This window comes from Schistocerca serialis, chromosome 11 (assembly GCF_023864345.2).
Source record: "Schistocerca serialis cubense isolate TAMUIC-IGC-003099 chromosome 11, iqSchSeri2.2, whole genome shotgun sequence".
In the NCBI taxonomy this organism is placed as follows: Eukaryota; Metazoa; Arthropoda; class Insecta; order Orthoptera; family Acrididae; genus Schistocerca; species Schistocerca serialis.
The window spans coordinates 198,099,029-198,124,775 of NC_064648.1; the positions used below are offsets into that span (position 1 = coordinate 198,099,029).

At 42.1% G+C, this 25,747-nt stretch overlaps 1 protein-coding gene across 1 annotated transcript in view; it reads left to right on the forward strand.

The window, feature by feature from the left end:
- The window catches only part of LOC126427309 (tRNA-dihydrouridine(47) synthase [NAD(P)(+)]-like), a 237,196-nt gene that overhangs the window by 156,763 nt on the left and 54,686 nt on the right, over positions 1–25,747 (forward strand). Inside the window, exon 8 of the mRNA XM_050089613.1 lies at positions 11,663–11,842. Coding sequence (XP_049945570.1) covers positions 11,663–11,842 — 180 coding nt within the window. The remainder of the gene's footprint in view (positions 1–11,662; positions 11,843–25,747) is intronic.

Below are 25,747 nucleotides of genomic sequence, written 5' to 3' on the forward strand. Positions count from 1 at the left end.
CCAGATAACCCGGACGGTGTAACACTGCGCCAAGATGTGCTGGCCGTGCACCAAGGCATGTTTAGCCACAGGATGATCCTCATTACCAACAAACATTGTCTGCCTGTGTCCATTCATGCGAATGGACAGTTTGTTGCTGGTCATTCCCACATAGAATGCATCACAGTGTAGGCAGGTCAGTTGGTAGATCACGTGGGTGCTTTCACACGTGGCTCTGCCTTTGATAGTGTACACCTTCCGGGTTACAGGACTGGAGTAGGTGGTGGTGGGAGGGTGCATGGGACAGGTTTTACACCGGGGGCGGTTACAAGGATAGGAGCCAGAGGGTAGGGAAGGTGGTTTGGGGATCTCATAGGGATGAACTAACAGGTTACGAAGGTTAGGTGGACGGCGGAAAGACACTCTTGGTGGAGTGGGGAGGATTTCATGAAGGATGGATCTCATTTCAGGGCAGGATTTGAGGAAGTCGTATCCCTGCTGGAGAGCCACATTCAGAATCTGATCCAGTCCCGGAAAGTATCCTGACACAAGTGGGGCACTTTTGTGGTTCTTCTGTGGGAGGTTCTGGGTTTGAGAGGATGAGGAAGTGGCTCTGGTTATTTGCTTCTGTACCAGGTCGGGAGGGTAGTTACGGGATGCGAAAGCTGTTGTCAGGTTGTTGGTGTAATGCTTCAGGGATTCCGGACTGGAGCAGATTCGTTTGCCACGAAGACCTAGGCTGTAGGGAAGGGACTGTTTGATGTGGAATGGGTGGCAGCTGTCGTAATGGAGGTACTGTTGCTTGTTGGTGGGTTTGATGTGGACGGGCGTGTGAAGCTGGCCATTGGACAGGTGGAGGTCAACATCAAGGAAAGTGGCATGGGATTTGGAGTAGGACCAGGTGAATCTGATGGAACCAAAGGAGTTGAGGTTGGAGAGGAAATTCTGGAGTTCTTCTTCACTGTGAGTCCAGATCATGAAGATGTCATCAATAAATCTGTACCAAACTTTGGGTTGGCAGGCCTGGGTAACCAAGAAGGCTTCCTCTAAGCGACCCATGAATAGGTTGGCGTATGAAGGGGCCATCCTGGTACCCATGGCTGTTCCCTTTAGTTGTTGGTATGTCTGGTCTTCAAAAGTGAAGTAGTTGTGGGTCAGGATGAAGCTGGCTAAGGTAATGAGGAAAGAGGTTTTAGGTAGGGTGGCAGGTGATCGGCGTGAAAGGAGGTGCTCCATCGCAGCGAGGCCCTGGACGTGCGGGATATTTGTGTATAAGGAAGTGGCATCAATGGTTACAAGGATGGTTTCTGGGTAAGGATTCCAGGCGTTCGAGAAAGTGGTTGGTGTCTTTGATGAAGGATGGGAGACTGCATGTAATGGGTTGAAGGTGTTGATCTACGTAGGCAGAGATACGTTCTGTGGGGGCTTGGTAACCAGCTACAATGGGGCGGCCGGGATGATTGGGTTTGTGAATTTTAGGAAGAAGGTAGAAGGTAGGGGTGCAGGGTGTCGGTGGGGTCAGGAGGTTGATGGAGTCAGGTGAAAGGTTTTGTAGGGGGCCTAAGGTTCTGAGGATTCCTTGAAGCTCCGCCTGGACATCAGGAATGGGATTACCTTGGCAAACTTTTTATGTGGTGTTGTCTGAAAGCTGAAGCAGTCCCTCAGCCACATACTCCAGACGATCAAGTACCACGGTCGTGGAACCCTTGTCCGCCGGAAGAATGACGATGGACTGGTCAGCCTTCAGATCACGGATAGCCTGGGCTTCATCAGTGGTGATGTTGGGAGTAGGATTAAGGTTTTTTAAGAAGGATTGAGAGGCAAGGCTGGAAGTCAGAAATTCCTGGAAGGTTTGGAGAGGGTGATTTTGAGGAAGAGGAGGTGGGTCCCACTGTGACGGAGGACGGAACTGTTCCAGGCAGGGTTCAATTTGGATAGTGTCTTGGGGAGTTGGATCATTAGGGGTAGGATTAGGATCATCTTTCTCGTGGCAAAGTGATACTTCCAGCAGAGAGTACGAGTGTAGGACAGTAAATCTTTGATGAGGGCTCTTTGGTTGAATCTGGGAGTGGGGCTGAAGGTGATGCCTTTGGATAGGACAAAGGTTTCGGATTGGGAGAGAGGTTTGGAGGAAAGGTTAACTACTGAGTTAGGGTGTTGTGGTACCAGATTGTGTTGATTGGAATTTTGAGGTTTTGGAGGGAGTGGAGCTGGAAGTGGGAGATTGAGTAGATGGGAGAGACTGGGTTTGTGTGCAATGAGATGTGGTTGAGGTTTGCTGGAAAGGTTGTGAAGGGTGAGTGAGTTGCCTTTCCGGAGGTGGGAAACCTGGAGATTGGATAGTTTTTTGAGGTGAAGGGTGGCATGCTGTTCTAATTTACGGTTGGCCTGTAGGAGGATGCTCTGAACGGCCGGTGTGGATGTGGGAGAGGAAAGATTGAGGACTTTTATTAAGGATAGGAGTTGACGGGTGTGTTCATTGGCTTAGTTGATAGGTGGGTGAGGGCAATGGATTGTTCAGTTTGGAACTGGTATAGGGACTGATGGAAAGAAGGGTTGCAGCCAGAGATGGGAACTTTAAGTGTGAGGCCTTTGGGGGTTATGCCAAATGTCAGACAAGCCTGAGAAAATAAAATATGCGAGCGTAATATGGATAGGGTGAAGGCATGTTTGCGGAGGGAGTGCAAATAAAACTTAATGGGGTCATTGTGGGGGTGTTGTGAGGGTGACATGGTATTAGAAGGTGGAAAGTTTAACATGAGGTTGAAATGAAAATGAAAGATAAAAATATATGGGGAGAGATAAAGGTGAACTAGAAAGCAACTGGAGATCTGGCATGAAAAAAAGCGAAAAAGTGTTGGTTAAGTTGATCCTGTGGTGAACTTGGGTTGGTAGACAGCGATGTGCATAAAGGTTAGGTGGTTGTGTTGCCGCTAAAACACGTTAAAGGACGGAGAAATTCGGGAAAATTTCGAAAAAACGTATTAAAAGGAGTGGTGTTGTGGTGAAAGATTACGAAAATGGGGCTAACAATTGTCTGACGAAGAAATAATGACGTTAAAACCTGTGGGGAGCGGCTAAAATGATCAGTGATGTGCGAAAAACGGAAGTGGAAATAAAGTGAAAGTTATTAGAACTAGCCGAAATGGTTGTTTAATACGTGAAAGCAGCTGTTATTGAACTAGAAACGGTGGATTTTATAGCAGCGGTAGTGTTGAAAGCGGAAAATAAAATTTTTATGGTTATGGTTTGGAAGTGGGTTACGTATTATTGAGTATATATAGGCGGGATAAAATTGTATAGTAGATTACGGTAAAAAGGGGAAGGTGAATACAAAGTGAGACTACTGGTAAAAACAGGAGGGGAAAATAAAGAGAAAAAGAAGACAGGAAAGATTTCGAAATGCAACAGCGACAATAACAAACGTAATTGTTGGGTTCAAATTAATGATATGGTTATAATAGAGGGAAACATTCCACGTAGGAAAAATATATCTAAAAACAAAGATGATGTGACTTACCAAATGAAAGTGCTGGCAGGTCGACACACACACAAACATACACACAAAATTCAAGCTTTCGCAACAAACTGTTGCCTCATCAGGAAAGAGGGAAGGAGAGGGAAAGACGAAAGGATGTGGGTTTTAAGGGAGAGGGTAAGGAGTCATTCCAATCCCGGGAGCGGAAAGACTTACCTTAGGGGGAAAAAAGGACGGGTATACACTCGCGCGCGCGCACACACACACACACACACACACACACACACACACACACACACACACATATACAGACACAAGCAGACATATTTAAAGACATAGAGTTTGGGCAGAGATGTCAGTCGAGGCAGAAGTGCAGAGGCAAAGATGATGTTGAATGACAGGTGAGGTATGAGTGGTGGCAACTTGAAATTAGCGGAGATTGAGGCCTGGTGGGTAATGGGAAGCAAGGATATATTGAAGAGCAAGTTCCCATCTCCGGAGATCGGATAGGTTGGTTCTCACAAACTTGTTTGTTTTTTTATGCAAAAACAGTGAAACATCTTTGTTATAAGCTTTGATGACAGAATTCTGCAGACAGTACTTTCTAATTAGGCTTGGAAGAAACTGGTTTATTATAACCTTAGTAACCCCAGTTAAAGTCCTGTCTGAATTGTGTTTAAGGAAAAAATGTTTCACAACCTTTTTCATGGCTTCAACTCCATTTGTAGTGTCAATAGTTGCAAATCTGCTCTTGTCCTCATACGCTTTCACCCATCTTTCACATACCGTTAGCCATTACTGTTGACAGTATGGCCATGCACGCTCGTTTCTCCGAGAAACCTCATGCGCTCGCAACTCTTCTACGCGATCTCTAAATTCTCTCTCTGTTGGTGATTCTGAAATTTCTTGCCACATATCCAGAAATGTCTTCATGTCATTTGGTACACGTAGATTATCCTTTTTTTTTTCAACCATCTTCCCCATGCCCGTTTTCGATGGAAAAGGCACAAGTAAACTTTTGTCTGAGGGAATGCTTGCTCAATTGCATTTATCTCTGACTCCGAGAAATCAGTAACCCAATAGAGGGGATTCCAATCCTTGTTCCAGTCCTTGAAAATGTCTAGTGCTTCATGAATGGATCTTGCATTTTCAATCTGAATGAAAAAAAACCGACAACCAAATAGCCCACATTACTCTTCACAGCTATAAAAAATAAAGGAATATCATATGTTGTTGTTTTGTATGTTGCATCTAACAAACAACTACCCCCATACTTCTTCAAAAGATCTCTCTGCCAACTGCTCTGATAGCAAAAAAGTAATGATTTCACTTCTCCATTGGCTCCCGTACAATGTCTATAATAAATCATGTGATTGCTCGAGTCTTTGTGCCACTCATCAACCTGATTCTGCAGTCTAGTCTCGTCAAACAATACTTTATTTGTAACATAAAGGGTCCGATAAATGTGACTGTAAATAGTTTTCTCTGTGGGGTAAAAGGTAGTATTCATTTGACCTGGTATGTGTGTCCCAGTGAAATTGATTTCAACAAATCTGTCTAGAGCCAACTTAATGACTTTGAGAGATGTCATGCCACTGAGTACTAAGTTTTTGATTTCCTTTACAAGTGAAGGATGTATGTACCCACTTGCTTCAACACTTTCAGTAGCATGTGTGTGTGCACTTGCTGGGGAAGAGGTCAAATAATAACGTAGATAGCTCTTAGGCGGGCATGGCAATGCCAAATCTTTCTGTAGACTTGCAAGAACCTGTAAGACAAAAATGTATCAATTATTTAATTAAGAGCATTAAAAAGAATAGATTTTAAAGTATACAGTCAACTGATAATGTAAAATTTTCTCCAAGCAGAACCCAAACTGGATACTTACTTTTGCCTTGGTATCCCTGTGTTCAGTTGCTGAGTGCATACTGTAATCAGGATACACCCTTATAAACTTCATATTTAAAGTTGCTGGGCAGTTGGATTTTCTAGTATCCATGATCCTCAATCTCTTACGAGGAGTCACATGGTCTTCCTAAAGAGGGTAAAGAACTACTATAAAATTTATTTAATAAACTTTCCCTTGTTTTATGGAAAGTAAGTATATCTTAACACAGCATGATATTACCAAGTGCTCAGGTACACTAGACTCTTTACTTTTATAGTATTTTGGCCCCAAAACACAGTGCCTCAACCACACACTCTCTACTGCAAATGCACAACCAAGAAAGGGGATAGGGACATGTCCCTGCATTTGCTTGAAGAAATGCTTTGTTTTACCTGGAACAGTTAATATATTTCTCACAGACAAAAAAACATTGTTATTGTTAAATAATTCACATATGTTATTGTTAATTAACTAAATACAACGTGAGAAAACATTTCATTCATTTGACAGGTATTGTCAAAGTTCTGAACTGATGGAAGCAGATTGTCTATCTACTTTACATAGTACTGGAGCAAAATTTTACAGGATGTCACACCTATTGTATCTAGCAAAGAAATGGAACTGTCTGCCATGTGCAATGAGGATACCATACTGATTTCGGGTAACTGAAGTGCTTTATTGTGGTTCCAATAAATGTGGAATTAATATTCTTTGTAAACAAAGGAGATGTGAAGAACACTTATGTAGAAAAATGTAATTACTATTAATGTGGAATTACAAAAAATAAACTTAACTAGGAAGACAATAAAGCTAAACATGCCTGTCAATAGGTTCAATGAGCTGACTACTGTTTTACATATCAACACCACAATTATCGAAAACCATAGAAACCATTTCAACATGAACACAGCAGTATAGATTCATTAAAATTATTTGTTAGTTGGCATCTGTCACTTGTTGCTAAAGTGTTGGCACACCAGCTGCTGCTGTATTATAGGCAACAAACAGAGCAGGTCACTCTGCAAGTGCTGTTCAATTTGATTTTCATGTTAAAAAAAGTAGGTTTAGCTCAGTAGAGGCAGAGCACAGGTTGGGATTACGAAAGGATGGGAGACATATACATGTAACTCTGGGCAGTGTTGGAAGTGGCCATTATGAAATAACATGAATATGACATGCTCTGCTGACAACTGGTTTTGGAGTGACCAATGGCATAACTGTGGCAGATACGACATTTTATAGCCCAGAATTTAAACTGATTTGATAACCTAACCATAACATGATGTGCAATATATCCTAGAAAATGGCTGTCAGCATTCTACAGAAGAACTGTTAATCGTACTTTGTTCACAACAATTAATACACTGACCACGGGCAGTTGCAGCAGAGCCTCACACCGAATGCTGCTGCCTGGCCTGGCTTGATGGTGAAACATCCAACACTAAGCATGTGGCAGGAAACTAGCTCCAGCTATTCTCTATAAGCAAACTCAAGACAAAAATTGTATTTCAATGCTAAAAGCAAACTAATTTCTTCCTTTCATTAATTATGTTACCTGAAACTGTCCTCACACAAGCTGCATGGACTGCCAAATTACCAACTAATGAGCAGTCCTGGTTTGTATTCAGTTACAGGTTATAGGTGACAAGCTGATTTCAAATGAAATAATGATATGAAGAAGAAATATAAGGAATTAAAAAATAAATACAATGTCGAAAATGACACAGCAGAGTGTTAGAAATAAAACTGCATCCAAACCTATTAACTAAATAAAAATAATGAAGTAATTTTGATAATATTTTGGTATAAAAAATATGAAAGAATCTGTCAAGACTCAAATCCACAACTTTATATGGATCAGGAATGTTTCTTATCCGTTGCACTTCGCCACCACTCTACATTACACTAATGTAAGATTATTTGGTCCCAACGATCATGTGCTACCTTCAACCAGATCAGCCTTTCACATTATGTTACGACGTGAAAGCTAGCTCTAGCACCATAAAGATATTGTAAGGATACGTAGTTATGCCTACTGTCTGAAAATGTTGTTTAAGGCCAATCTTGTTGAAGGCAGCAAATGATTGCATGGCGTTCAAACACATCAAGAAAGGAAGTCAGACAAGAAAATGGAAGTGGATTGATCAGCTGTTGTGGCAGTCAGGAAATGGCGAACAGAGATAGTTTGGACCTGACGCATTCAGCACTCTGGAGGAAACCAGCTCCGACAGGAATTGTCAACCAACTAATAATTTTAATCAGCCTATTATTAAATGCAAGTGTGTAAAAATTACTGAGTGTACGGCTGTGAAAATGGATAAATGACAAACAAGACAACACAGAGGAAAGTAATTAATACAATTCTGCCTTGCATATCACAACAACTATTAACAATAACAAAAACAGTCAATTCCATCAATTGTTAGTGCAGCTTACAAAGAAATGTCCATTTAAAGTAGCCTATATATACTATCCCTAATTCCAGCAAACTAAGTTCTTCCTTCAAGTATACATATATGAACTAAAATGGGTCTAGTGTAGCAGGGGATACAACCCGTCGGCTTTGGACAATGACGTCACAAGTCGCCAGAGAGCAGTTTACCATTTTCGCTTTTGCTGTTATGTTTCAGTTTCGTTTTTTTACTGATTGCTTAATAAAGTGGATCTGTTTATTCTATCTCGTGAGATTTTTTTTTTTTTTTTTTTTTAAAAAAAGGCCAAAAAACACTTATCAGCCACTGAAGGAAGCTACAACACTAAGAAGAATCGCTTCTCGATTGGCCACTTGTGACGTCATTGTCCAAAGCCGACAGGTTATATCCCCTGCTACACTAGTCCCACTAAAATGGTAAACCACAGAAAGTAATTAATGCAGCAGTTCACTTACTTTTCATAACATCTGAAGAAGGCTCTTTAAAACGACTACTTCTCACGCAGTATGAAAACCCCACAGTTTTCAGCTGATCGAGAAGTGTTTCCACGTGAGAATAAAGTGACGAGTAGCATAAACTGAAGGTACCTACACTTAAGGTTAACTGGGAAACATGAATGAAGAGGGAAATTTTAGGCTTTATAAAATTCAGTTATTTAATGTACACAGCCTTTCATCACATCTGATGTTTTTGACAGCTAAAGTAAGTAAGTGTTATGTTATTAATCATGGAAGAGTTAACAAAATTGGGAGTTCATTTGTTTGCTCTTTTGCTTTTATTCCATTGTTATTCACTGACCACAAATTATGTTACTGTTGACTTCAGTTAAAATTGTGATCATAAAATGTTCTTTCAGTTGTGATTATTATGATGAAAAATATTTTCCAAGTGCACATGAAGTTTAATGACCTAGTTTTGGGGTTAACTGATCAGTGCTTCAGTTAACCTCATTTCAAGCACGCCTTGCCTTATGTCAACAAAACCTTTATTAAGCATAATAATTATGCATACTATGAATTCCAGGTTGTATATACTAAGAATAAGACAATCACCAATCAAAACTATCCACTACAACTGATGAAAGTTGGAACTGGTTAATACATCCATGAAAAAGTTTTTGTAAAAATTACAAAATGATTTCTCTCCTACAATTGAAAAATATCAGTTTTCGGCTGTCAAACTCTTAACAAAAGTGGAAGAAAGACCTCTGACTACATTACTTCAATACAACATCCATTAAGCTTAATCACAAAATCTGCAAGCATCTTGGCACATTAATTTACAAAGGGATTGAAATCTGTGACAAAGACCTGGGAAAGAGAGCATGATACGACGAATTGCTCGCAGAATTCATGAAACTTCCATTACGTACATGAGACACTCCCCTCAAGGACCACAACTTATGATTCTGCATAATCACCATATGAAAAAAAAACAGCATAATTTTGCATACTCTACCACATCATGCAAGCCATAAGCTATGACTTCTTGTCTTGAAGTCTTACTTAAGTTATTGTATGATACAGGAAATTATCTAATGACAAATATAGCAAAATCAATCACGATCTGGGCTGGTTAGCCAGAATTCCTCCTTATCACCAACAGAAATAATACAGCACTTTTAAGGCTTATTTGACTGATACACTCCAAACTTAAAAATAATTTGCCATCTATTTCTACTATTGCTATTCCTGACAAGGTTATAGATGCAGACCTCAACATTTCTCCTCCTTGAGAAGTCAACACTATCCAGTAGAAGAACTGAGATAATATCTCTAGAAGACATTTTGCCTCATCCCAAGTCCTATGTTGTGAGACGAAAAACTAAGAAAAATAAATAAATGACTTAATAACTCACTCCCATCATCATTATCTCCAGTAAAAGCCAGATCAATAGAAGAAATTAAAATAAAATCTAGTAGGGCAATAAGAAGAGTGTAGATGTGAAAGAACACCTGTAAGAGAAGTTTAACTTTGAGGGCTTCAAAGTGTCATAACGTTCTATACCCTATGAGGACCCATATTCACCAACGAGTATTTCTAAAGACTAAAACAGCTTACATTATCATCAAAACTTCAGTGTGGTGCTGAGAAAATTTTAGATCCTGACAGACTTTGTCTACCAATATAATCCAGGAATCCCAATAGAGTTCCAACATTATCCACACATACTTAAGCAGCCACCTAAGCAGTGGTAATAATTGAAACATGTATTAATTAAGCGGACAGTTATTACTGAGCAATGGTATCCTGAACAAAAAGCTCTCACTCAGCATCCATCAACAATACACCTTTGCTCAGAATTCAGTAGGGAGGCCAAATGTGGTCATGTTGCAACATTTGCATAAAGTGGCATTCATTACAGTGCTATTGATGAAAAAAGTTGTTTCATAGTTGATGTCACTGACCTTGCTGAAACTTTGGTGAGAAACTAAGGATCTTACAGTCATTTGAATTACAGAGTTCCATATCCCTGCATAGAGTTTTCTAGCTAATCTCTGAATTCAGTACCTCAATTAAATTCATCTCAGTGCCAGCACAAAGAAAACAGCAGTAATGGATTTGTGCAATTATGCACTGGAGCTGATAGTGCAATTAGAAAGAACTACGTAAAATTCCTGGGTAAATGCAGGATACATTTATGTGGAATACAGAGCCCACGCTCTGGCAATGACATTAGCTGCAAATATACTGCTTTTTATTTTCCTTTTGCATGATTGTTCCCAGGCCCTGAGTCCCATTTTCATGTGTGTGTCTTCTAAATTATGCCATTTACTCGAGACGACGTTTGTGCTTGAGCTGCTGCAATGTTCAGTTTCTTTTACAGTAATACATAGATGACGAACTCACAAACGGCGAATTTTGAAACAAAGTTGCCATTAACTTCCTAAACACCGATCATTAATTACAATATTCCACGTGTATATGTTACAGTAAAGGTAATGTAACAATGCAGCACCTCACAACGAAAACAAAGAAAAAACTGCATAATACATAAAAAACCTCACTTAAAAATTGGAATCAGATCGCGAAAAGCGACATATAAAATTTATTAAAATGAAATCTTAACTGGCAGCAGAAAAAAAGTTATTTTCTAAGGCGCATATTTTTGCCAGCCAATTCTAACATAAAATTATTATTACCTCCTCCAACGAATTACAATAGCCTGAAATCGGGCCATCCTCCGAAACTCTGAAATCTTTCAGAGCGTCACGAAAGATGTTTTCATACACCTGAGACATTTTGCTCGATAGTGAAAACACAACCACTCAAGATACACGGTCAGTATGACAGTGCAGAACAAAGCAGACGCTTTTCCCGCTAACTCGATTCGACCACAGATCTCGATCAGTCGATAAGTGTGCAGCGCGTTTGCGTATACATCATTTTGACGTCACTTCCGAGTGGTTTTGGACCACAATGATGTGTCTGTTAGGCTTCCCGTATATGTGTGGATGGATATGTGTGTGTGTGTGTGTGTGTGTGTGTGTGTGGGCGCGCGCGCGCGCGAGTGTATACCCGTCCTTTTTTCCCCCTAAGGTAAGTCTTTCCGCTCCCGGGATTGGAATGACTCCTTACCCTCTCCCTTAAAACCCACATCCTTTTGTCTTTCCCTCTCCTTCCCTCTTTCCTGATGAGGCAACAGTTTGTTGCGAAAGCTTGAATTTTGTGTGCATGTTTGTGTTTGTTTGAGTGTGTCGACCTGCCAGCACTTTCATTTGGTAAGTCACATCATCTTTATATATATATATATATATATATATATATATATATATATATATATATATATATATGAGACATGTCCGAAAGAACAGATACCAACTTCATATATATGAAGTGTGTTTTGTTTAGTGGGCAACTATTAACGACTAGTCACGTTCACAGGGCGGCGGTTCTGGACTGCTGCGGCGCGAGCGGGTGCTGGAGGAAGTGGTGCGCAGCACGACCGGCGTACTGCGCCAGACGCCACTGACGGCCAAGCTGCGCACCGGCGTCTACAGTGGCAAGAACGTCGCCCACGAGCTGGTGCCCAAGTTTGCCGACTGGGGAGTCTCCCACATCACGGTGAGTGTACGGCCACGTCTGAAGCGGCGAGGATTCCTTTTTTGTGCCCGTGTTTTACTTTCTCGTCCCTCAATCTCGTGAGATTCTTCGTCTTGTAGAAGGCATTCTATATATGCTGTCCAGTCACATCAATGTGACACCTGTCAAATGCCCGAATGACCAACGTTTGTAGTGCAGAGAACTGCAAGGTGTGCAGGAAGAGAGTCGGGAAGGTACTGACAGGGGCGTGGTGACAGGCCAATGCTAGTACTGTGACCAGCAACGGTAGATTTCTCGGTCGAGGATTCGTGGTGCGAACAGTCCGACTGAGGTGGTCCCACAGTTTCTCTGTTAGTTTTAAGTCTGGGGAGTTTGCTAGCTGGTGTGGTGTGGTAAGCTCATCCTGCTGTTCTTCAATCAATGCAAGTAGACTGCTGTGTCAGGTCGCATTGTCTTGCTAGTACACTCATGCTCATAAATTAAGGATAATGGTGACGCATGGTGAAACAACGCTCTGCTGGGTGGTTTTCGGATTTAAATCACCTCAGGGTCTGACCGTGCGGTGCATTTGACATGCGGTCGTCGCACGGTGGCGCTGGCAGCAGTCCACATACGTATAGGTGCGTTGGTGCACGTCAGAGTACGGTGCAGCGAGTAAGTGTGCAGACGTTTTCAGGCTTGCTAATGGTGACTGTGTGTTGAAAATGGCTCAAAGAACACACATTGATGACGTTATGAGGGGTAGAATACTAAGGCGACTGGAGGTTGGTCAGACACAGCAGGTCGTAGCACGGGCCCTCTGTGTGCCACAAAGTGTGATCGCAAGATTGTGGCAACGAGTCCGGCAGACAAAAAACGTGTCCAGGCGCTACAGTAGGGGACGCCCACAGTGTCCAACACCACAAGAAGACCGATATCTCACCATCAGTGCCCGCAGACGGCCACGGAGTACTGCTGGTAGCCTCGCTCGGGACCTTACGGCAGCCACTGGAACAGTTGTCTCCAGACACACAGTCTACGTACGACTGAACAGACATGCTGTATTCGCCCGGAGACCTGCAAGGTGCATTCCACTGACCCCTGGTCACAGGAGAGCCCGTAAAGCCTGGTGTCGAGAACACAGTACATGGTCATTGGAACAGTGGTCCCAGGTTACGTTCACGGACGAGTCCAGGTATAGTCTGAACAGTGATTCTCGCCGGGTTTTCACCTGGCGTGAACCACGAACCAGATACCAACTTCTTGTCTTTGAAAAGGACCTGTATGGAGGTCGTGGTTTGATGGCCTGAGGTGGGATTAAGATTCGTCGACGTACACCCCTGCATGTCTTTGACAGGAGAACTGTAACAGGTCAGTTGTATCAGGACGTCATTTTGCACCAGTATGTCTGCCTTTTCAAGGGTGCAGTGGTCCCCACCTTCCTCCTGATGGATTATAACGCACGGCCCCACCGAGCTGCCATCGTGGAGGAGTACCTTGAAACAGAAGATATCAGGCGAATGGAGTGGCTTGCCTGTTCTCCAGACCTAAACCCCATCGGGCACATCTAGAATGCTCTCGGTCGACGTATCGCTTCACGTCTTCAAACCCCTACCACACTTCAGGCACTGGTGCAAGAATGGGAGGCTATACCCCAGCAGCTGCTCGACCACTTGATCCAGAGTATACCAACCCGTTCTGCGGCCTGTGTATGTGTGCACGGTGATCATACCCCATATTGATGTCGGGGTTCATTTGCAGGAAACAGTGGCGTTTTGTAGCACACGTGTTTCGGGACGGTTTTGTCAACATACTAGCAATACCGTGGACTTACAGATCTGTGTAATGTGTGTTCCCTACGTGCCTATGCTATTAGCGCCAGTTTTGTGTAGTGCCACATTGTGTGGCACCACGTTCTGCAATTATCCTTAATTTATGAGCGTGAGTGTAGATACCGTCATGCCGAGGAAAAACAAACTGCTCGTAGGGTTGGACCCGGTCCTCAAGGTCGGACGTATACCTGTGTCGAACCACTCTGCCTTCCGGAACGATGAGATCGACCGGGTAATGCTACGAAAACATTCCTCAGAACGTAATGCCCCTTCCCTCGTTAGCTATCAGACATTTTATGCCGTACACACCCACGGCCATCTGTCCGTCAGAGCGTAAAATGTAATTTGTCTGAAAAAGCCACCTCATGCCACACAGTGGATGTCCAGTTGGGGTATTTACAAGCAAATTCCAGCCTTCATCGGCGATGGACTCCAGTCAGTACTGTTACAGAATCAGGTGCCTACTGTGGAGGCCCATACGTACATTCACTGGACGGTCATTGAGGAACCACTGCCAGTAGCCGGTGGGCTCGTCTCGGCTGTCAGTTCCTCAACAGTTGCACGTCTATTCGCCCTATACGTCCCCGCAGCCACCGTTAGCTTTTGTCATCTGTGGTCTGTTGTGCACCACAGGTGGCTTGTCACCAGTTTTGGGTAGCACCACTTTGTAAATCCCAGTATACAAGAGGTCACTCCAAATGAAATGCATATTATTTTTTTTAAATTCATCTTTGAAAGTTTTACAGTGTGTAGATACATCCTTTAGGAAAAATATTTTCATTTCTCCACATAATTTCCATCCCTCATCTGCCTTACACCATCTTGGAACCAGCGCCTGTATACCCGCACGGTAAAATTCTGGACCGACCTGTTGGAGCCACTGTTTGGCAGCGTGCACAAGGGAGTCATCATCTTCAAACCTTGTTCCACGAAGAGAGTCTTTCAGTTTCCCAAAGAGATGATAGTCACGTGGAGCCAGGTCAGGACTGTAAGGCGGATGTTACAGTGTTGTCCATCCGAGTTTTGTGATTACTTCCACAGTTTTTTGACTGATGTGTGGCCGTGAATTGTCGTGCAACAGCAAAACATCCTGCTTTTGCCGATGTGGTTGAACAAGACTCAGTCGAGCTTGAAAGCTTGAAGTTTCTTCAGTGTCGTCACATATGCATCAGAATTTATGGTGGTTCCACTTGGCACGATGTCCACAAGCAAGAGTCCTTTGGAATCGAAAAACACCGGAGCCATAACTTTTCCAGCAGAAAGTGTGATTTTGATTTTTTTTTTCTTGGATGAATTTGCACGATGCCGCTCCACTGATTGCCTCTTTATCTGTGGTGAAAAATGATGGAGCCATGTTTCATCACCTGTCACAATTCTTCCAAGGGATTCATCTCCACCATTCTCATACTCTTTCAAAAGTTCGCTACATACCATTTTTCTTGTTTCTTTGTCAGCCACTGTAAACATCCTGGGAACCCACCTGGCACAAACCTTTTTTAATGTCAAGACTTTCAGTATTCTACAGACACCTCCTTCCCCTATCCCAACGTAGCGTGACAATTCGTTCACTGTGATGCGTCTGTCAGCAGTCACCAATTCGTTAACTCTCTGCACATTCTCAGGAGTGTGTGCAGTACGAGGCCTGCCGCTGCGAGGACAATCCTCAGTGTTGCCGTGCCCACTTTCTTCACGTAACCTGCTTGCCCACCGACTAACTGTACTGCAGCATCTCCATGTACCTTTTTCAACCCCATGTGGATGTTTCCCACTGTCTCGTTTTCACAGCACAGGAATTCTATGACAGCACGTTGCTTCTGACGAACGTCAAGTGTAGCAACCATCTTGAAGACATGCTGTGATGGCACCACTCACGGGAAGGGGTTGAACTAAGTTTGAAAACAAGCAAGAAGAATGTATCTACACACTGTAAAACTTTCACACATACAGAATGAAAAGTGTATTTTTACAAAAATAGTGTGCATTTCTTTTAGAGTGACACTCGTAGTTTAACAACAGTGGCATGTGAACAGTTTACAAACTTGGCCATTTGGAAATGCTTCCACCCTTGACCTGAAAGCCAATGGTCGTGCCCTTTAGGACATCAGGTAAATCACCCTATTCCAGCATTATGATAATGACTACACTGTTCCCTGCCTCCCTCCCCCTCCACCTGCCCTCCATATTATACGAGGGCTATCCACAAAGTACATTACGTTTTCGTTTGTGTCCGTTAGGGGCGGGGCTAGCGCGGCCATCTTGGTGTCGTGGCATTCCACCGCTCAGTCGGCATCCTGCCGTGCTAGTGAGAGGTTCGTGCTGTACTCCGTCGAGTTACTGTGACACTTTGAAATGTCAGCGTTAATTGAAAATGCCGCGAAGTGCGTGCTGTAATAAGGTTTCTGACTGCAAAAAAACTGCACACCGATAGAAATCTATCGGCAGCTTTGTGAAGTGTATGGGGACAACATAATCACTGAAGGTGGAGTGCGTCAATGGGTCTTAAAATTTAAAAATGGCCGAACCGACGTTCACGATGAAGAGCGAAGTGGAAGACCCGGCATAGTGACTGCCGAACTTGTCGAAAAAGTCAATGCCGCAGTCCGTGAAAACCGTAATTTCACAATAACGGAACTCTCTATGAGTTTTCCACAAATTTCACGAAGTTTGTTGCACAAAATCATTACCAAAAAGCTCGGTTACCACAAGTTTTGTGCAAGATGGATACCAAAAATCTTGACAGAGATTCACAAAAATCAGCGAATGCCTGCAGCGTTAACGTTTTTGGATGCTTACGAGAAAGATGGTGACTCATTACTCGATCACATCGTTACTGGTGACGAAACGTGGGTCAAGTGTGTGAACTGCGAGACAAAATTGCAGTCAATGCAGTGGGGGCACACAAATTCCCCCCAAAAACCCAAGAAACGTGTGCAGACAATGTCGGCTAGGAAGGTGATGGCGACTGTCTTTTGGGACAGAAAAGGTGTGATTTTTATGGATTTGCTGGAAAGAGACACTACAATAAACTCTCAAAGGTATTGCCAAACTCTGCACAACCTCAGAAGAGCAATACAAAACAAGCGCAGGGGAAAGTTGGGCTGAAAGATCTTGCCGATTCACGACAACGCCCGGGCCCACACGGCAAATGCCACTCGTGAAGTTCTCGAATCTTTTAAGTGGGAGTCGTTTCCTCATCCGCCGTACAGTCCCGACCTGGCACCGAGCGACTTCCACTTATTCCCAGCAATAAAGAAGTGGTTGGCTGTGCAGCGTTTTGATGACGATGCACAGCTTCGAGAAGAGGTAACCACGTGGTTGAAGGCGCAGGCGGCCGAATTTTACGACGAAGGAATTTCCAAGCTCGTCCATCCCTACGATAAGTGCCTTAATTTAAATGGCAACTATGTAGAAAAGTGGTATTTAAGTGTGGCTTTCATCTGTATATAATAAAAAAATTTCCAATACTTTATTTATTTTTAATTCCAAAACGTAATTTACTTTGTGGATAGCCCTCGTATATACCTTCCACTACTAGTGCTGCCACCTGTCGTCCGTGAGTGATTATTGCACGTTGACATCAAACATAGATGGTGGTGACGTAAATCTGATTGGACTGTGTAGTTGTGTACTGTCAGATACTATATGTACGGTATATGGACAAGATTTTTTACTCGGTTGAAGAGTTTCTGCCTAACACTACACAGTGTATCCTCTCCTCCCTTCGTCTCCTTTGTCGTCGTCATTGCTAGTGGTTGTGGTTTGTTTAGTTACCTCTTCTTTGCTCTTTACACACTCGGGAAATCCTCAGGGTCGTATGTTCAAGGAAGTGGGGAAGGGGAACATCTTATCGAAACCGTGATATACAACAAAATATTAAGAACTTCCAATTTATAGCCTTCGTACGAGTACGGCAGGAAACAAAAAAAGTGTCACTGTTTTGACAAAAATGATAACGTCGATGTGAAATTTTAGTTTCTACAGTTGGTCGTCTACTGAAATGATATGCAACATGTGAATTGTCTTTTTGTGTAATTGTAGTTTATTGAAGTCCCGATTTGGCTTAAAAACATTCATTCTGAACTCAGTCATAATTAATGCCAATTTTTATAGTGTTTGCTTCTGTGTGTATGGGATTTTCAACTTATAACTCCATTCCAGCTACATGTAACCCAAGACTGTTGATATGTTGCTATGCAACCATACAATCAAATCTAATCCCGAAATTTGTCTTTTCTCTCACGAATTGATTATCTTTTGTAGTAGGTAATTAAAAGTCAGTTCAGAATCATATGCTTTCTCAAAACAACTTCTGATCTAATTATTATCGGTAATAATTCTTTGTTGTAAGTGGACGTCTACACTGATGCTGTAGCGTGATCCCTTGTAACATATATCGCACCTCGCTGATAAAGTCTGCAAGGTGTGACCTTTATTTGGACAGCTAGTGTATTCTTTTTGTTTCCCTCTCTCTCTTCCTTTTACCACTCAAATGACTCAGTAATTAATTAGAATTGCCCTCTACACGATCAGTTAGGACCAAAACACGAAATTGACTTATTGTGCACCAGAGTAACTTGATAGGGTGCTGACATCTCTGTCTTTATCAAAGAAAAAATATACTTCTTCATTGTCAAGTCTATGTCAAATCACTATTATATCACTGTGAATACAATATAATAGTCATATATTTTTTACTCGTATCATATACAATTATTTCAATAGCTTTTCAAATAAATAATCAAATTAAAAACCACAAATGTTACTATCAGGTCTGCAGCTCGTGGTCGTGCGGCAGCGTTCTCGCCTCCCACGCCCGGGTTCGATTCCCGGCGGGGTCAGGGATTTTCTCTGCCTCGTGATGACTGGGTGTTGTGTGCTGTCCTTAGGTTAGTTAGGTTTAAGTAGTTCTAAGTTCTAGGGGACTGATGACCATAGATGTTAAGTCCCATAGTGCTCAGAGCCATTTGAACCATTTGTTACTATCGGGGTGCATACAATACGTTTCAATATATAAAAAAAAAATTCGATTCAGCGTGACGTCACATATTAACACTTGCTGTTACTCTACTATTATATACAGTCATATCGCCAAATATTTTACATTTCATATTGACACCTCTACCACGGACAAAGACACAAATATTATCATCATGAGACAGTTTACAAGACCTGCGGGTCCTAGCACACAATGGTTTGTCAATTAAAAAATTTGTCTATGTTTAACCAACACCACTAACTTGAGACATGGTAACCGTGAACGTCCGATAACCGAGAACATCACGAGGAGTTATCTGCTCCAAAGACATTGCAGTTGACTTAGTAGTACTATCGATACGAATTATCGCAACAGTCAACCAACACTGACCAACAGGATTGTCAGTAACAGAAAAAGTAAAATCAAAACGACCCCATCGAAAAACAGTCTGTCCTTTCAACACATCAACCAAAACGGACGAACTGACGTTCGTGTTATACTCAGTTTTCACATCCAAAATAGAGTTGTAAATAGTAGGCTTCCATCAGAAGACACGATGTATCCTACGACGAGGCATGCTACCGACTGAGCGTCAGCTACCGGAAACACGCTATTTATAGACGACACTTCACCCAAGGTCACGGACTTAGAATAATTTTGACTGCGGCGGTGCACTTATCCCGCCGTCGCGCTGAGGAGCTCTAAGTCCGTGACCTTGGGTGAAGTGTCGTCTATAAATAGCGTGTTCCCGGTAGCTCTACAAGTCCATTTAAAAAAAAAAAGCTGACGCTCAGTCGGCAACATGCCTCGTCGTAGGATACATCGTGTCTTCCGATGGAAGCCTACTATTTACAACTCTATTTTGGCTGTGGAGACTGAGTATAACATGGACGTCAGTTCGTCCGTTTTGGTTGATGTGTTGAAAAGACAGACTGTTTTTCGAGGAGGTTGTTTTGATTTTACTTTTTCTGTTACTGACAATCCTCGGAATTGAAACTTCACCGTTTAATTACTTTTGGAGCATTTCTTACTTTTACCACGATTGACGCGTTATGTAAGGTTACAACAGCATGCCCTTCTTCCTTTTTCATCTTCTTCCTGCTGTTTTCCCATTGCTCTATGGTGTCGGCATCGTAGATTACAGCTATGTTAGTGATAGTGAGTGGCCGGATTCTCTTCCCGACACCACCAGTCTGCCTCGGACTGAATCTGTGGACCACACCTGTCTGCATCTGGTATAAACCACATATTCAAGCGTGTTAACATTTTTCTAAATGTTCATATAGCTTGTACCTAAGCCTGGATATTTGTACTGTCCCAGTATTTACGTAGTCGGATGTGGGAAACCACTTAGAAACTACATCTGTGTCGGCCGGCTCACCAGACCTCGTCATTAATTCGTGAGACGTATTTAATCCAGTGCAGGCTCACTTCGCCAGATCCCAGAAGTGCAGCACTGTGGTCAACATTGCTGCAAGAAATACCCAAGTTGAATGCCCTCCTCAACACAAACTTCAATTCAAATCTTCAGCTTATTTTCCCCCTGCATCGTCACTACTGCCAGGGCTCTCTGGCATTGGAATAACACCCCAACATTGGACGTAGTGGGGAAGACCTGTACCATAGGTGACCTTCTAGATCTTATAATTAAATTTTCTGTGAGACACTTAAGTCTCATCTATATCTACAATAAAGATGAAGATGAGACTTAAATATTTGGGGAAAAATCCTGGATTTTATCAGTCAGTAATTTTTTATTACTAATCAAGAATCATTGATCACAGTAACATTAATAGGAACGCTTTAGTGACAGACAGCAACTTGTTACTTGAGTTGAACATGACCATGAGTCTACTCAGAGTCTAACATCCTGTCAGGTTCATTTTCTGAGTAACAATTAACTTCTTAATGATTTTGATTAGGTAAGCCACCTTATCTGTTCTTACAGCTTCACAGTGTGGAAGTTTTTAATAAAATTCATCATGTACATGTGGCACAAAGGAAGTAGAGTCTATAGGTCTCTGTGCTTTGGTTTTTTTTAACCTAGCTTTCTCATTTTTCATTTCCAGAGCAGGGAAGACACTGATATTTCTGCCACAGTGATGTGCTCTCTTGTTGTTAACATTTTGAAAATCTTCCAGCTCTTCATTGAAAGATATTTGTAAGACAAGATAAAGGGTTACTTCTTTTGAATATGCAACTACTGCATTTTTCTCAAGATTTTCACTGAGTCCTTGGGCCAATCATTGAGTCCATTTAGTGTGGTGACATCATTAACAGTCATCAGGGCTACCTAAAGTTTCCTACTGTCCTTGGAAATGAGCAATGCTCACTTAATCAGGTACCAAAATCCAAGGATTTTTTTCCCTGACAACCTTCTTAATAAATGCAAAACTAGGTCACATTCCATATAAGAATGACTGGAAATCATGGATTTGTGATCTACAGTTTCAGTGTGTGTTGTCTGGGTAATGTAATGCCAGAACCTCACAATGTATTTACTTTTATGTTGATCAACAGTGTTGTCACTAAAAGCTGTGATGTATTTAACTGAAGTGAGTAATCCACTTATATGGGGTAAGAGACAGTAAGAAATAATTCCTTGGCATCGACAAGTAGCTTGATGTCATTGCAACTTCAGAGGCTCAACATGTACACAATAAATGTACACCCACAGCTGTCTTGCATGATACACTCTGATGCAAGAACACTGGTGCAGGGGGTGAGGGGGGGGGAGGGGCGGCATTCTTTTGCCCTGTATTTTGCTTCTCTAGCTGTCTTTGCCTTATGTAAATGTAATCATTTTGGAACAATCATTGTCTGAACTTCTTGGATCGCCATGAACTATCAAATTCTGCAACCTGTGACACATCACATGTGCATCAGTACAAGGCTTTTGACACTGTACCACACAAGCGGATCATAGTTAAATTGCGTGCTTATAGAATATCATCTCAGTTATGTGACTGGATTTGTGATTTCCTGTCAGAGAGGTCACAGTTCGTAGTAATTGACGGAAAGTCATCGAGTAAAACAGAAGTGATTTCAGGTGTTCCCCGAGGTAGTGTTATAGGCCCTTTGCTGTTCCTTATCTATATAAATGATTTGGGAGACAAACTGAGCAGCCGTCTTCAGTTGTTTGTAGATGACGCTGTCGTTTATCGACTAATACAGTCATCAGAAGATCAAAACAAACTGCAAAACGATTTAGAAAAGATATCTGAATAGTGCGAAAAGTGGCACTTCACCCTAAATAACGAATAGTGTGAGGTCATCCACATGAGTGCTAAAAGGAACTCATTAAACGTCGGTTACACAATAAATCGGTGTAATCCGAAAGCCGTAAATGCAACTAAATACCTAGGTATTACAATTACGAACAACTTACATTGGAAAGAACACATAGAAAATGTTGTGGGGAAGGCTAACCAAAGACTGCGTTTTATTGCCAGCACACTTAGAAAATGTAACAGACCTACTAAGGAGACTGCCTACACTACGCTTGTCCGTCCTCTTTTAGAATACTGCTGCACGGTGTGGGATCCTTACCAGATAGGGCTGACAGAGTGCATCGAAAAAGTTCAAAGAAAGACAGCATGTTTTGTATTATCGCGAAATTTGGGAGAGAGTGTCACAGAAATGATGCAGGATTTGGTCTGGACATCATTAAAAGAAAGGTGTTTTTCGTTGCGACGGAATCTTCTCACCAAATTCCAATCACCAACTTTGTCTTCCGAATGCGAAAATATTTTGTTGACACCGAACTACATAGGGAGGAACGATCATGACGATAAAATAAGGGAAATCAGAGCTCGTACGGAAAGATATAGGTGTTCATTCATTCCACGTGCTGTACGAGATTGGAATAATAGAGAATTGCTAAGGTGGTTCGATGAACCCTCTACCAGGCACTTAAATGTGATTTGCAGAGTATGGATGTAGATGTAGATGTAGTGTATGGAAACTGAGATTGAAGGCCATGTTGAACACAAGTCTCGTGTAGCTATCTTTAACAAGAAGTAAATTATTTTCTGCACAAAACTGTTTATAGAGCTCAGACGTTTTCCACAGATGTACACATGTTTTTTATGAGTTAAAAGTATCTATAACAGTAACGAGTTGTTTTGGAGATAATATAAAATCAATAAATCATGAAGAACCATTATAATATTTTGAAATTAAATAGCTTCTGTTAGGGACTCATCCACGAAAACGAAGAGTTGTTTGCCGTCAAATGGTATCCAAGAGATACAAGTGCACTTAAACCCTTTGACTTACAAAGAAAATATGAGATTGTATTAGCAATTTTCTTTGCAACCACTAGATGTCAGCACCAGACTACTTGTTACATGTATCTTTTGGCCATGCAGATTTGTGTCTGCTTTAACTGCTGAAATCCACACATACCTCCAAAATTACACTACTGGCCATTAAAATTGCTACACCATAAAGATGATCTGCTACAGATGCGAAATTTAACCGACAGGAAGAAGATGCTGTGACATGCAAATGATTAGCTTTTCAGAGCATTCACACAAGGTTGGCGCCGGTGGCGACACCTACAACGTGCTCACATGAGGAAAGTTTCCAACCGATTTCTCATACACAAACAGCAGTTGACCGGCGTTGCCTGGTGAAACGTTGTTGTGATGCCTCGTGCGAGGAGGAGAAATGCGTTCCATCACGTTTCCGACTTTGATAAAGGTCACATTGTAGCCTATCGCGATTGTGGTTTATCTTATCGCGACATTGCTGCTCGCGGTGGTCGAGATCTAATGACTGTTATCAGAATATGGAATCAGTGGGTTCAGGAGAGTAATACGAAACGCCGTGCTGGATCCCAACGGCTTTGCATCACTGGCAGTCGAGATGACAGGCATCTTATCTGAATGGCTGTAACGGATCGTGCAGCCACGTCTCGATCCCTGGATCAACAGATGGGGACGTTTGCAAGACAACAACAATCTGCACAAACAGTTTGACATGTTTGCATAAGCACAGACTATCAGATCCGAGACCATGACTGCGGTTACCCTTGATGCTGCATCACAGACAGGAGAGCGCCTGCGATGGTTTACTTGACGACGAACCTGGGTGCACGAATGGCAAAACGTCATTTTTTCAGATGAATCCAGCTTCTGTTTGCAGCATCACAATGGTCACATCTGTGTTTCCTGACATTGCGGTGAACGCACATTGGAAGCGTGTATTCGTCATCGCCATACTGGCGTATCACCCGGGGTGACGGTATGGGGTGACATCGGTTACCTGTCTCTGTCACCTCTTGTTCGCATTGACGGCACTTTGCACAGTGGACGTTACATTTCAGATGCGTTACGACCCGTGGTTCTACGTGTTGAAGCTACATGGGCAGCTGTACATGTAAACGCCATCCAAGCTCTGTTTGACCCAATGCCCAGGCATATCAAGGCAATTATTACAGCCAGAGGTGGTTCTTCTGGATACTGATTTCTCAGGGTATGCACCCAAATTGCGTGAAAATGTAATCACATGTCAGCTCTAGTATAATATATTTGTCCAATGAACACCCGTTTATCATCTGCATTTCTTCTTGGTGTAGCAGTTTTAATCGCCAGTAGTGTAAATTTTTTTTCATTTATACATCTTGGCTTCTAAAGGTCTCAATTTAAACGTATAGAACAATGAAAGCTGTGAAGCTGTGTCCAGCATTGAGTTGTTTGTGTTCGTAATGAAGGAAACGGTGGTGCTAACCTCAGCATATGTGTCGGAACTCGAAGTGGACCCCTGTTTGTCGCAACTGACAAGACTCATCAGAATCAGATTGATGAACCCATCAGAGAGAATTGCCAGATAATGCAGACATAGCTTTCAGATAAATGTGGCATACCATGAAAGTATGTACAAGCCATCATTGCAGAAATGTGGTGCAACAGAAAGCTGTGTGCATGTTGGGTGCCTCAAAGGCTCACTCCTGATATGAAATGGAGGAGTTTGGACATGTGTCAACAGTTTCTAGGGCATTTTGAGCACGAGGGAAGTGACAGATGATAAAATCTGGATTCACCCTTCTGACTGCAAAAAGAAAAAAGCATTAGTGGACTTCCACCATAAATGATTGACGACACCAAAAAAATTTGAGACCGTTGCAGCAGCAGACAGAGTTGTGCTCACATTGTTCTGGGATGTTCAAGGTGCTGTCTATTTCAGATTCTTGCCTAAAGGCACCACCATAAACTGTACAAGGCACTGTAACGGCCTCAGAAAACTGAAAGCATGGATTCGAACAATTCAACAAGACAATACCATTCCACACACAAGCACTGCGACAGCCACAACAACCCGTGTCAGTCACTGATCATTCTCCGTACAGTCCCGATGTTGCACCATCCGATTTTCACACGTTTCCAAAATTTAAAGAACACATTCGAGGACTTCACTTTTCTTGCGATGAAGCGGTTCAAGTGGATGTGAGGTAGTGGTTCCGTCAACAAAGTCAAACATTCTACAGTGACGGTATCAACAAACTGCTCTCTCATTGTGAGAAATGTGTTCATTGCCAGGGTGACTATCTTGAGAAATAAATATTGACATGTGAAGGATAAAGATGTAGAATGTTAATAAAGTCTGTTTTATTTGAAAAGCTGTGAGAATTTTTACATAGAAAATTCAGAGGCAATACTTTGTAGCATGCTGTTATAGAATCACACCTGTGCGCATATTAGTTCAGGTTGCAGAGAAGTACAGTGTGATTCAAAAAGAATACCACCACTTTAAAAATGTGTATTTAATGAAAGAAACATAATATAACCTTCTGTTATACATCATTACAAAGAGTATTTAAAAAGGTTTTTTTTTTTTTTTTTTTTTTTTTTTTTTTTTTTTTTTTTTTTTTTTTTTCACTCAAAAACAAGTTCAGAGATGTTCAATATGGCCCCCTCCAGACACTCGAGCAATATCAACCCGATACTCCAACTCGTTCCACACTCTCTGTAGCATATCAGGCTGCTGTTATTTCTCGTTTCAAATCATCAATGGTGGCTGGGAGAGGTGGCCGAAACACCATATCCTTAACATACCCCCATAAGAAAAAATCGCAGGGGGTAAGATCAGGGCTTCTTGGAGGCCAGTGATGAAGTGCTCTGTCACGGGCCGCCTGGC